General features: G+C 47.4%; 4 protein-coding genes across 4 annotated transcripts; all 4 read left to right on the top strand.

The window, feature by feature from the left end:
* Window positions 1-1,245: 1,245 nt before the first annotated feature.
* On the top strand, window positions 1,246-2,166 carry CTRU02_210694 (endonuclease exonuclease phosphatase family protein; the record flags this gene model as incomplete). The annotated part of the gene is made up of 1 exon (XM_036722056.1): window positions 1,246-2,166. One exon carries the CDS (start codon window positions 1,246-1,248, stop codon window positions 2,164-2,166), a length of 921 nt encoding a protein of 306 aa, XP_036586428.1.
* Window positions 2,167-6,912: 4,746 nt separating this feature from the next.
* CTRU02_210695 (uncharacterized protein) lies at window positions 6,913-8,292 on the top strand (the record flags this gene model as incomplete). The annotated part of the gene is made up of 1 exon (XM_036722055.1): window positions 6,913-8,292. One exon carries the CDS (start codon window positions 6,913-6,915, stop codon window positions 8,290-8,292), a length of 1,380 nt encoding a protein of 459 aa, XP_036586427.1.
* A 1,006-nt stretch (window positions 8,293-9,298) lies between these two features.
* On the top strand, window positions 9,299-10,258 carry CTRU02_210696 (WSC domain-containing protein; the record flags this gene model as incomplete). The annotated part of the gene is made up of 4 exons (XM_036722054.1): window positions 9,299-9,407; window positions 9,461-9,478; window positions 9,638-9,767; window positions 9,832-10,258. The coding sequence occupies 4 exons, from the start codon at window positions 9,299-9,301 to the stop codon at window positions 10,256-10,258; spliced, it is 684 nt and encodes a 227-aa protein (XP_036586426.1).
* A 1,378-nt stretch (window positions 10,259-11,636) lies between these two features.
* CTRU02_210697 (uncharacterized protein) lies at window positions 11,637-12,869 on the top strand (the record flags this gene model as incomplete). The annotated part of the gene is made up of 3 exons (XM_036722053.1): window positions 11,637-11,864; window positions 11,921-12,414; window positions 12,461-12,869. The coding sequence occupies 3 exons, from the start codon at window positions 11,637-11,639 to the stop codon at window positions 12,867-12,869; spliced, it is 1,131 nt and encodes a 376-aa protein (XP_036586425.1).
* Window positions 12,870-13,140: the final 271 nt, after the last annotated feature.

The raw sequence follows: 13,140 nt of genomic DNA on the forward strand, positions 1-13,140 counted from the left end.
TGTTGGGGGCTGTTCGGAATATCTCCACCCAGGGGGGGGCGAGTGACAGGAAATCCGTCCTCCGCGGTCGATGAATTTTTGCTCACACGTGTAGAACCCTGTCCTTGCCACCGCCGCTTTGACCTTTTGAGCAATATTCAACGGCAGTCCACAAAAATCACCGTGAAGGTGGATCATCTTGATCGTGACTCGTGCTCAATGGAAGTCCACAAAGAGTTCAACATTCCTTAGGTAGAGGAGCGAGTCAATCGCACACTCGGGCATCTTCGCCTTGTGTCAGTGCGATACAGTGCAGATCCGATAGCCGACCCAGTAGTTTGAACAGATTGATAAACCCTTGTTCATGATTCTGAAAGCTGAGTAGTATGAGCATATATCTATCTACCTACCTTGGTATGGACATGTGATCTTTCACTGCTGCCGGTGCTAGTATGGTCGGATATTTGAAATCCTATCTGCATAGCCCCCAAAGTCAAACCTAGCGATAGGATTGGGATAGACAGCTTGACATTTTTCCTAGGAAATCTGAAATTCGCTAAAGGGGCTGAAATAGACACTTGACATCTTGGCGAGGATTTGGGTCCTTCATCTCCTGTCAACCCTAGCAAAACCATTAGCAAGCGGGGTGTATGACGGTGTTGTGCATCTCGCCTACCCGAAAACGGACAAGGTGCGCCCGCCGCCGGATATGCCGTTTACTAAGGATACTACTGCGCAGTATGTAAGAGGCAGGGTGAATAAATTTGGCGAGGATATAGGATCCTACTATATGGCTATAGAACCTTCCCTATCGGTCGGTCTATTAAGCTACCGAGAACCAGATAAAACCCCGAGAGAGTTTCCGACTACTTTTAATCTGCCAAGGACTTCTGTCCCGGGAGCCACGCCTTGGTTGCCGAAGACGTCCCACTCACACCGGCGAATGGCTGGGTCTTCGGGTCCCACGTGAAGCCGGGTTGAGCCGACGTTTTCGAGAACGTGTGTGAATGTTGCTGAGCTAATGGTAGATGAAGAATCAAAGGATCGACAACCTTAACCGTGTCGGTAGAGAGATATGCAGGACAGGGAGTAGATATCACATTTTCTGTGTGAATGAGCCGATGCCATTGAATTGCAACCTAGTTTCCCCTCACTTGTGAATTGATGTCACCGTTGGACAGGACATGAAGATGATTCAAATATGGAGGAGAATTTCGCCAATTTAGGAGGACATTTTTACTATCTGCATTGCTGCAAATTAGTTACATGTCCACATCTGCAATGAAGTCCGTTGCTATCGCCGCTGTGCTCATTGGAGCCGTTGGTGCCCGCTGCCAATCAGCTGATCCTACCGTTCGTTTGATGACCTACAATATTCGCTGGGCCACGCCTGTCACTGGCATCAACGAAGCGCAATGGAATGTCCGTCGGCCCCGGCTTTCAGCACAGCTCAACTACGAAGCAACAGGCCGTCCAGAGACCCTGGTGTGCATGCAGGAGGTCATCGAGAAGCAACTTGTCGACATCGTCCAAGATCTCGGTCCTACCTGGGCCCACATTGGCGTCGGTCGCGACGACGGGGCTGCAGCCGGAGAATTTTCACCCATCCTCTACCAGCCAGGAGCTTGGAATCTTGTGGAGAACAGGACTTACTGGCTGAGCGAGACTCCCGACGTCCCTGGATCCAAAGGGTGGGATGCTGCTCTCCCGCGCATTGTCACAGTTGCCTCCTTTACTCATGTCCAGTCTGGCTTGCCCTTGGTCTATATGTGCACCCACTTCGATCACCAAGGCCAGACTGCACGTGAGCGAAGTGCAGAGCTTTTGGTGAAGCTTGCAAAGGAGTGGGAATCGGTAGAAGCAGAGAAAACGCCTGTGTTCTTAGGTGGAGATCTGAACATCCAGCCCGACAACCCTGCGTACCAGACTTTGATTGCCGCTGGCAATATGTATGACACCCGCAATACGACACCTGAGGCGCGAAGGATTGGGCACTCGAAGACTTACACGGCTTTTACAAACATAAATTGGGACGATACGCTTATCGACCACTTGTTCGTGCGGGATCCGACGGTCAACGGAATGGAGTTTTTAACGCATGCGGTATTGCCAAATCAGTTTGATGACGGACTGTTCATCTCTGATCATCGCCCTGTTGTGTCCGATGTAAAATTCAAACTCAGCTAAGCACGGTTGAAAGACTGTGTAATTGGTCACGCTTGTCTAAATTTACTATTCAAATCATTCATACCGCATTCATACATAATTGTGAATACCTTCGTCGACGATACAGCAACGCTTTTCTTGGAGTCCTATTGAATATGTTCTTCGGATTTCCTGGTTCCAGCCTGGAAGTAAAGTAGAGGCTTTAAAATAATTTCAAGAATTGGGACGTATTCATGTGCCAGCAGTCACCCCAATCCAGACATCTCCGTATACACGCCACTTCAATGGATGATATGGTATCTCACAAAAATAGATCTTAAAGCTTTACGAGAGGTAGAAAGTTTGCTTTGCATGCGCAGCGACATTCTAGCTACAACATGAGTGGGTTTTGGGGGCCACAGGTGAAATGAGTAAAAGCAGGCACCTGTCACAAAAATGTATGGCTCTGTGAACTTGTTGATTTACTATAGAGGGCGAAAAGACACAACCCGAAGCATTTTGTAACCGTCATTTATTCAACAAATTGTTTGGCTCCAGAAGTCTCATACACGAGAGTCAAAAATCCAAATCAGAGATGCATCAGCTTGCCTACATCAAGGCAAGGTAGATCAAACTTCGAGCTAAATTCCACACGATACTAAATGACCTTTTGAATTGAATCGGCGCATATCTTCACTCATCTATCATTGGCTTGACTGCCTTGCTTCTAGCGTTGTTGGTCATATGTCTTGAATAGTTTTTAAGATGTCGGGCTCTACTGTCTCTTTTTCTACGTGCAATTCTGAGCCGTGAAACTAACGTTTCTCCCAGTCTCATGTATGTCTTCCTTCTTGCGTTGTCGATGGACATTCATGTCTTTCAAGGCTTCATGACTTGTTCATGGGTGTTTATTGCTAGCGTGGTGTGCGACTGTATCTTGGAAATTCTGGGCTATGTTGGGCGCATCCAGCTGCACGGTACCCTATTTCATTTTGCCGGGTTTGTCATGCAAGTCGGTATGGGTTGCTACCTCTCACAACCCACCTCATGACACATACCAACTTTTGCGAGCACAATCTGTATCATGATTGCTCCTGTATTTCATTCTATATAAGTTTCTTTTTTTTTTTTCTTTCACTTTTACATCGTCAGCTCGATCCTAAAAATCTCACGGCTTTGGCATCAACTTCGTTGACCGATCGAAACCGCGATTTACCCCACGTGTCTTTTACTGTATTTTTCGTCCCTCTTGATATTGTCTCGCTGTGTTGGCAAGCAGCAGGAGCTGGGTCATCCTGTATCGGTGATAGCTAGGACGAATTCAAGTTGGCGTCGATGTTTCGCTTGGCGGCTTCATGTTCCTCACTCCGACGGTTTATCTCCCCCGCCGTGTTTATTTGTCTTGTTGAGCTGCATATGCCGGGTCGTCGACTTCAGACTGGCTCTTTCAGCGAAACTTTCAAGGGCGAACCGATATTCATTGCTCTTGAATTCTTGTGAATCATCTCCACAAGTCAAGCAAGTCCGTGGCCAATTGACCAGGTCAGAGACATAATCATGTGCGGACCCGTGGGCGGAAATGCAGGCAAGCATTGGTGTGTAAACAAACGACAGTATTACTCAGGAGCAGGAAATGACGACGAATCGGAAATGAGTAGGAAGATTTGCAGTGAAAGCTCTGGGCAGATTCGCCAGGCATACTACGTAGCTCCTAGCACGTGTACGGCAGCCTGGCAGAAGGACTATATCAGAACTACTTTATTACACGAGTCAGTTGGGCACATAAATGGCATAGTAACCGCTTAGCGTTAGAGGTTCCTATCCGTACATCCGCATGGGCATGCAATTTTAAGTGTTCGTCTCTACATAATAAGCATTCTGAAATGTTTCGGCTAGCAAAAGAATTATTACGAGAGAGCCAATCAGGGAATGTGAGGTGGACCGAGCCACCTCGCTTCTGTCTAAGCAGAGAGGCACATAAGAACAGAGCCGCACCACGGTACGATGCCCACTTCGCTTGTCGTTGACTGGGACCGGAATAGACGACGACATCTCTCTGGGTCACCTATATCTTATCACTCTTCCTTCCTATACTCCTCAACACCTGCATACCGAATTAATACGAGCCAGCCAATCGGTCAACCCAGGATGGAGGTCAAGCCTTCAAAAAAAGAGAAACGGACTAGGGCCAAGGCTCCCCGGGTAAGGACCGGGTGCAACACTTGGTACGTTATCTTACTATCCCGATACCCCTGACTGCAGTGACAATGGTTTTATTTTGTTTTTGTTTTTCATTTGCAAGTAGAATCTTGGGCTTCGTAATGATATTTGCAATCCCAGTCATCAATGCTGATTGGTCACTATCTAGCAAGTAGAGTCACACGATTCAAGACACCGTAAAGTAAAAGTTATATATTCTAATTGAATTCGCCAGAATCCGCCATGTCAAGTGCGATGAGGGGAAACCTACTTGCCAGAGATGCCAGAGGGACCGCCACGCTTGTGATGGGTACAAGCTGACTCCGAGGCAAAAGCCTGGGCCCAAGCCAAGGCACGACAAATCCTTGACACTCATCGTTAAGCAGCTCCACGCTCACCGCAAGACTGGGACTCTTTCCAATGAACTCTGCAGTACAATAATGCCGGCCACAAAAAGCTCTGAACCAACACTTGTACGGTTGCGTGACGTACTTCCTCGGCTCACACATGTGCCAACGTCACTGAACGAACAGCTCTTCACGAACAACACAGATCGTGCTTTGTTTTCACACGCGCACATCTTCATTATCAAATGGCTGGCCGACCCATCCGATCCTTTAGACTTTTGGTACCGGCATGCCATGCCCATGGCACATGTCGCATCGCCTCTACAGCACGCCATGTGCGCCCTCGGCGCTGCTCATCGATACTTCCTAGTTAGCGGTCCTGGAGTTCCCCAATTATCTAACGGAAAGCTCCTCAAGTCAGAGGTCGCTGCAATCGAAAAGTACAACAATGCTATCGCAAACATCCAGGCCTATTCTTCGAGCGGCGGAAATGAGATAGACGCTAACGTCATCACCATATGCTGCTTGATATTTATCTGCGTCGAGAATCTCTTGGGCCGGCATGAACAATCCGCACAGCATTTGCAAGCCGGAACTCGCCTTCTGGCTATTCATGCAAATTCGCTACGTCTAAGAGACAAGTCCAGCGTGGAGTCTGCACTTTTGAGAGTGGTTTTATCGACTGGGGCAGGACGCAGCAATGTATAGCGGCCAAAATTTGATTGCTGGAATGGTCCATCATTTCCCAATACCAGACATGGGGGATCGATTTGAGCCCTTTGCCGATGATGAGGAAGCTCTGAGTTTGTTAGTTGGACTTGATATCATCTATGACACTACTCTCATCTCGTCATGTCATGCAGCCACGGCTTCTACCTTGGATAGCCCCGAAAGAGAGCGGCTGCGTAATGGTTTATTTCCGTCCAAAGAGCACGCAGCGTTGAGTGTTACGCGAGAAGCTTTCAAAGTATGGAATCAGAGATTCGAGTGTTTCCAGAAGTCCATGAGCGAGACCCAACTGCGACGGCGTAATACTCATCGCGCCGCTCTCTTGTCTCTGCATCAGGCTATCTGGGCAGCATTGGTAAAGATGGACACCTTCAGCGACCATATTCACATCGAAGATCACAAGGAAGTTCTGTTACGGGCTGAAAGATTAGCCATTGTTTGGGAACCACAACAAGGCCCAGTGTTTGGCTTGGGAGGAATACTTGTTCCTGTGCTGGCATTAATATGTGCGTCGTGTGTGGATCAAGACATCCGATCAAGAACCATTGCGTTTCTTCGTTCACTGCGAAGAAGGGAGGGCTTATGGGACAGCTGTAAAGTCGCCGACGCATGCGAGGCAGCGTTATTGACAGGGCCGTCTATTAGAAGTGGACATTTACTTTTACCAAAGGAACTGCAACTGAGATGACGATAGTTGTAGGATAGTTGTGCGGCTAAACTTGATGGCTATAACGTACATTGTGACTTTGGAATATGACAAGCGATACGTGTACACAGTGAGATGGTGCAGGGCGATCACAGAGCAGGGAAATCGAAGGCCTCGTTGTCGGTTGCAAACGTATAGCTATTAAACAGTCTTCATAATGCTTTTCCGCGTTCTGTGATTGCAATGTCGTTCCACCCTCAAAGTTTGAAGTGCTTGTTGGCAACATACAAGGCATAGCTAGATCGGTGCCCGAGTGCTCCGGGGTGGATTACAATGTTTGGGATCAACCGCATGAAGGGCAGTACAAGAATGAGCGACGGGAATACCGTGGGGAAGCCAAGCCAATCTCGCAGGGTTTTCTCCTCATTTGTAGTAGTGGGTGGGGAGAGAGGCACTGCTAAGTGGGTTCTAGCCATGAGACGGCCAACAGACACTGCGACCTTCCTTTGTGGGGGAATCATGGTAGGTTGCATCACTTTGTCGTTGGACATATGCACCACCGGTTAGAGGGGCAGATGCTTACGACTTCTATCGACAGCACCTCACGAAGGAACCCTTTCTCCCCCCAGCACGAGCGTAATCAATACGAGAGGCATGCTCAAAGTCACTGAATGCTCAAGCAGGGGGTGAGAGAGGATGATCATCTCGAGTTCAACTGGTTTATGATAGAGTCAAGCAAACTTGAATTATTAAGGAGCACAGAAGCGCAGTCTAAGTATAAGTAGTATCAACAATCGCTGGTAATGGACAGGAAGTATCAAATTTCAACATTCCCTGCTTTAAATCTGCTGTAGTACACTGACAACAATGCGGTCCGATACCTTTTCCTTATTTATGCTACATGGCCTTCAGGCCGTTGCAGCCAACGGCAGCCAGGCCTCGAACTTCGAAATCTCATCGGAAATGGCCCAAAAATACGGATGTGGTGATATTTGCCAGCAGACACTCAGAGAAACCAACCCTGCCGACATTAAAACTTTTGGCACAAACTTCGACTTCAACTTTTACGCAACAGCCGCTAACTTTAGTTGCTCCAAGCCGGGAGACGTTCTCAAGATCAAGCCCATCAACTCTTCCGAAATCAGCTTTCCTGCTGGCGTAGCAACATACAAGATCCAATACACTAGCGTTGATATTGACGACTCTATTGTTCCTTCTACTGGCTTCATTGCCTTCCCCTTCGCTCGTACTAAAACGACTTTCAATCTGGTCGCATATGCCCATGGTACAAGCGGTGTCTTCCGGGGCTGCGCTCCCTCAACTTCCCCAAATCTTTACGACTACCAGAGCTGGACAACGCTTCTTCTCGCCGGCTATGCAGTCATTGCAACAGATTATGCGGGACTCGGAAACAACTATACTGCGCATAAATATATTGCCAGCGCGGCGAACGCCAATGACACCTACTGGTCCGTTGTAGCCGCGCGTCAAGCCTTCCCGGATGTTCTATCCCACGAATGGGCCTCTATCGGCCATTCCCAAGGCGGTGGTGCCGTCTGGAAGCTATCCGAACATGGTCTCGTTCAAGATTCGGCCAGCGGGTACCTAGGTGGCGTCTCTGTTGCACCGGTAAGCAAGCTCTACGACGCTTTATTAGGAATCAATCAGCTTCGTGATTTTGCGGCATATCTACCCTCCGATCTAGATAACCACGCTTTTCTTGCCTTAGGCGTCTTGCCTTCTGCGGCGCTCGGGATTAAGGCAACCTTCCCGGACTATTCCGCACCCATCCTCTCAGACAAGATGAAGCAAAGAATCGAACTCGCGCAAATTGGCCAGTTGTGCGACAACGCCATTTCCGGGCTTGCGTGGGATCTACGTCTCGATGCTTTTTCCAATGTAACGATACAGTCTGATAAGCGTCTGCAAGACTTCCAGAAACTCAATGCTCCGGCCCAGGGCGATCGTGCTTCAAAGCCTCTCCTGCTTATTCTCGGTGCCGAGGATACCATTGTTTCTCAAGAGTCGGGCGAGGCTTCCTATGCCGACTCGTGCCGGTTTGGCAACCCAGTTCACATGAGCATCTATCCTGGCCTGGATCACAGTGCGGTACTAACGGCCTCTGCTCCCGAATGGCTCGCATTTCTCCAAGGTCGATTCAGGAACTCGCCTTTTGGAAACTGTTCACAAGAGACTAAAGCTCCTTTCGACCTTGAGCACGCAAGCCGCCCCGAAGATACGCACTAAGTCGACTTTCATGTACAAGTGTCTGTCGACACTGCGAATGCCATCTATACAAGCCGTTTATTGGTATTTTGCATGTATCACCCAATCACATGGAAATTGATAATCAAACGTTTATGCGTTATATTACTCCTCGCTTCGTGTGAAAGCCTATGTGAGTAAGAAGACCAAATCATAGTTTGGTGATCATGAGGGCATGAACCAAAATTATAATTATTACGATAATTTGCGCAGTCCTTGTCAATAAAAATCATGGCTTCGGTGACGAAAACATTGAATATGATGAATCGTTGCGTTTTGAAGAAATGCGGACACATTGCTCTTGACGGCTTAAGTAACCTGCCCTTAAAGCTTGTATGTCTGCGACATAGTATACTGATCTATTTCGATAATCTAAATCAAGCAACGCCTCAGCTTTAGCATGGAGGGGTTACCGAAAGCCAAACTACAAAGTATGGCCTAGGCTTGGTTTCACAAAGACAAACGGAACAATCGCCACCCATGATCTTTAGCGTCACTACCAATTGATGGAACCCCAGGAAAAGCCGCAGGCTAGATGAGCCCGGAACTAACCAAAAACGGCCAGCTCCAGGCCCAAGGAAGTGGGAGAGGCACCTTGGTGGAATATTTTGAACGGTTACAGAACGCTAAAGAATTCTTTCAGAACCACGACCCGCATTGTCGGGGCGGAGCTTTTAGCATACCGGATTCTTTGGACATCTCACTTTGTCCCATAGACCCAAGCCGACAATGTCTCACTTGAGAGCTGCAATATTCTTTCTTAGGTTCGTATAGTGTCCATCAAAATCTGACCCCACATCCTGGGTGGCTATCTTATGCCACAAAGAGTTTTTGTTGCAATTGGCCCTATGCACAAAGTCGTAGGTTGCTAACTGGGCCGCCGATTGGAGAATATAAAGAGATTTCATGGAGCTGTCCTACTATTGCAGCTTCACCCAACATCCACACTCTTTCACTTTCCGCCTTCGTAAATTACCTTTTGCTCAAAATGCAATTCCGTTCGCTTTCAGGCCTTATTCTGGCCATCAACGTGCTAGGAAGCACCGCGGCTGTCTTGAAGCGTGAAGGGCCCGCCTGCGCTTCTCCCAGTCCAACCCGTGAGTAGTCTACACTCGTTACCTTATCAATAACTATTCTAACAAAACCATAGCAAATGTATTAGTGGCCGGTATGTGATTCCAAAAAGCTCGATATGTTCTTCTTTCGTTGTCACACACTTCCCAACCTTGTTTTCTTGGCCCCAACATGTCAATCAAACCCATCATCAACTATGAAGAAAGAAGAGAAATCGAACAACAGCAAAGCTGACTCGTTCGAAATTTTCTAGACGATGACAACAAAGTACAAAACTCAGGATTCGAGGCTGGCCTCGATAAGTGGACAGTTAAGAAATCGTCGTCTGGCGGCTCGGTAGTCGTCGTTTCTGACAGCTTACAAGCATCAGGCTGCAAAGCTGCGTGAGTCAACAACCCTTGAGCTCATCCAAGTTCTCAGCGAATCTGACTAACGCCTTGACTACAGGAAAATAAGCTTCGCCGCAAACTCCAAAACAGACACCAATCCGTTTGTGTCCATCTCACAGCCGATGTCTGCCGTTCCCGGCAACTCAATCCTCAGCCTAGAACTCCTTATTGGCCGTCCTAAAGACACGCCAGAGTCTGCTGTCAGCCCGAAAGTTGAAATCTCAATCGCGAACTGGAAGTTTCCAGCCTTTGTTGCGTGCGGCGAGAAGGGGAACTCGTGCTCCAACGTGCCTGCTGGTCACGCGGAGTACAACCGATACAAGTTCACCATCCCTCCTGGGGCCGCTATCACTGGTACTCAGAAGGGCATCGCTGATCTTAAAATTGTTTTTACTTATCCCAGTGCTTTGACCAAGAACGCCCCGGTTCTCATCGACAACGTTAGATATGGCGTTTTCCGGGACTTTACGACACTCAATTTTTGATAGATCATACCTCCTTTTTACAACAGGTACATAATATTTTAGAGTTAGAAACATAAATGAAAACTTATAATGCATCGCATTCTTAATAAATGGAGAAGGTGTGAGATTCCTGGCATTGAATCTGCACTCCGGGAACATTAATAGAGCGACACCAAAGATATATGGACATCAAAATCGAGCTCCTTGTATAGTGCCATATATAATGTAACGCTAAAATCCTAATAGCCAGATAATGAAGCAGACGTCCTCCGCACTCGAAATTTCCCGCCCTAAAATGAAATACCAGCGACAAAACTATCGCCATCTACTGGCTCTGACGGACTTGATAGTTATTCACAGCGAATCCCACGACTCCGGCTTTGATAGTGATCATCTAGAAGCCAAATTAGTACCGCCATTGTGACAGCAAGTGGAAAAGAATAATGATGGACCGAGGTTGATGATAGATGCTATTTTTGTTCTTCGTACTCAATTGTCAATACTAATTATCTTACTAATCAGATCAACAGTAACAACGAAATTCCTGATTGTCCTTTTCTTTCCTCAGCTTGAGAATGGTTAGTAACCTATCCCATGTAGTGCCATAAAACGCCATTTTCGCCAAGGTCAGAGCAAAGCCACTCAAGGCTTCTATGCCTATTCGTCTCATCAGTTCATGTGCTAGGATTTGTAATGCATTTAGTCTCTGTAGATTCTGGGCGTAACAGAGGTACTAGCAATCTCTATTGATACAGAATGGTACATTATAGTAGCTAGAACACTTCGAGGCGAATAAGGTACTACTTTTGTGCCGACTGAATGCGGGGAAAATAGTCATTAAAATGGGGTATCTATACTTGGCAATCATGGCATTTTATGACACTCGATACGATGGCTAGTTGAACATACACCAGCGTTAGACCGCCACAGTACGCCCTTTGGACATATTTGTCCTGAGCATCGGTACCTTTATCTTCTAATTTTCCAATTTACGTCTGATCCTAATACAAACTCCATAGCATCAAAGAAACAAAGTCACTGTAATGCATGTGACCTTTTGGTGCCCGTTTCGTCCTGGTCTCCTTGACCCTCTAATCTGACATTTCTTAACAGGCCGCACGCTTTTAGTACTTCAATCAAAATGGCCGGATGACGTCAAAAGGAGCACTTGGCGTATTGCTGACGATAATCAGTCAGATGACGTGTTGCTGTCCACATACCAGATGCAGTCGCTTCTTATAAGATGCAGTCGCATTGATCCAACATGTCACAGCCTCCGGATAAAGCGTTGCATTTTCTCGCCATTACCCTTTTCCTCTCTTCATTTTTACGACCAAACTATACTTTCTCTGGCATTTTCTTCTGGGAGAGCAGGTGAGATCAACGCTCTGGTCTTCACATGGCATCGACACCGTCCATCGACGTGGACTTGAAAGTTCAGCAAGCACTCGAGAGCACCAGGTTCAAAGCATTGACGCTTAAAAAGCTCCCAGGAGGCTCTGTGAACTGGATCTATCTCGCAACTCTGTCGAAGGCCCTCGACGATGGAACAACAAAGGTTCTGGTCAAGCACGGAGAGACGTATATGGCCACCAAGCCAGATTTTGCACTGACGCTGATTCGATGCGTATGAATTTTATGAGCCGCCACTGTCCAATTCACAATTAAACTAATTAGCTCTAGCATATCGAGGTGGAGACCCTCAGAAGTCTATCTGGCAGTTCATTGTTCGACAAGTCGACAGATGCTCATACCTTTGTCGTCCGAACACCAAACTTATTCTACTTTGATGACAAGAGCACGACTCAGATCCAAGAATATCTGCCAAATGGGATCGACTTGAAGAGTTATGTTCTTCAGCATTTTAGTGCTCCAACTCCACAGCCTCTCGAGCCGAAATGTCGCCAACTCGGCAAGGCATTGGGCACATGGCTCCGAGCTTTTGTCGAATGGAGTGCACAGCAGGTCAAGCACCGGGAGCTAGTAGCTTTGAACGGGTTCGGCCAGGAGGTTAAACACATGATCAATTTTGCGTGGCTAAATGACCGTATAACGGGCTTTCCGGGTATCCTTGGCGACGTGAAAGATATTCTCCAGGAAGTGGAGGACATGGCAGCCACCGAACGAAAGGAGCAGAGCAAGTATCAGATCATTCATGGCGACTTTTGGACCGGAAAGTAAGCTTAGGGTTTGAATGTTGTTACGGAAGCTGACTTCTGGCAGTATTGTTCTGCCTAATGCATCGATCGAAGAAGGCACTGAAGTGCCAATTTTCGTCGTCGACTGGGAATTGGCTCAACTTGGCTTGCCAAGTGTCGATTTTGGACAGATGATCGCTGAGATGTACGCTCTATGGCTGTACAAGTCCATAACTGCTGGCCTGTGGATGATGAAGGGGTTCATCGAAGCGTACGGTGACATCAGCGAGGACTTTGCCTTCCGTACTGCCATACAGGTAGGCACGCATCTCCTTTGCATTACAACTACGTTCCCAGGGTGGGGACCACCTGAACAGGTTGAAAAGGTGGCTTGTATTGGGAGAGATGTCATAGTACACGCCTGGAAGAGGGATCATGCTTGGTTCATAAAGGGTGACCTCGCAGGCCTCTTCAAGGCAACAGTTAATTCCTGAATTCGAGTTTGACTTGGGTTCGATCAAAGTCATCTCAGTATGGTAGAAAATCAGATTTAAAGTGCAGATAGGGTCCGAAGCGCACGCCGAGATGATGTCACATGCAAATCCAGAGACAAGGGTCAAATGTTAGTAGTGGCAACAATAAGAAGAGTTTTATACTTCCAAAGTACCTAATAACGACACCACGGATTAATGAATGGATATTCTTTCACGCCACGCTATCAACAGATTGCCAGTGGCTTCATCAAACCTGCCTAGCCATGCCAGT

The sequence above is a fragment of the Colletotrichum truncatum genome (genome assembly GCF_014235925.2).
Source record: "Colletotrichum truncatum strain CMES1059 chromosome Unknown Contig_0007, whole genome shotgun sequence".
Classification (NCBI taxonomy): domain Eukaryota; kingdom Fungi; phylum Ascomycota; class Sordariomycetes; order Glomerellales; family Glomerellaceae; genus Colletotrichum; species Colletotrichum truncatum.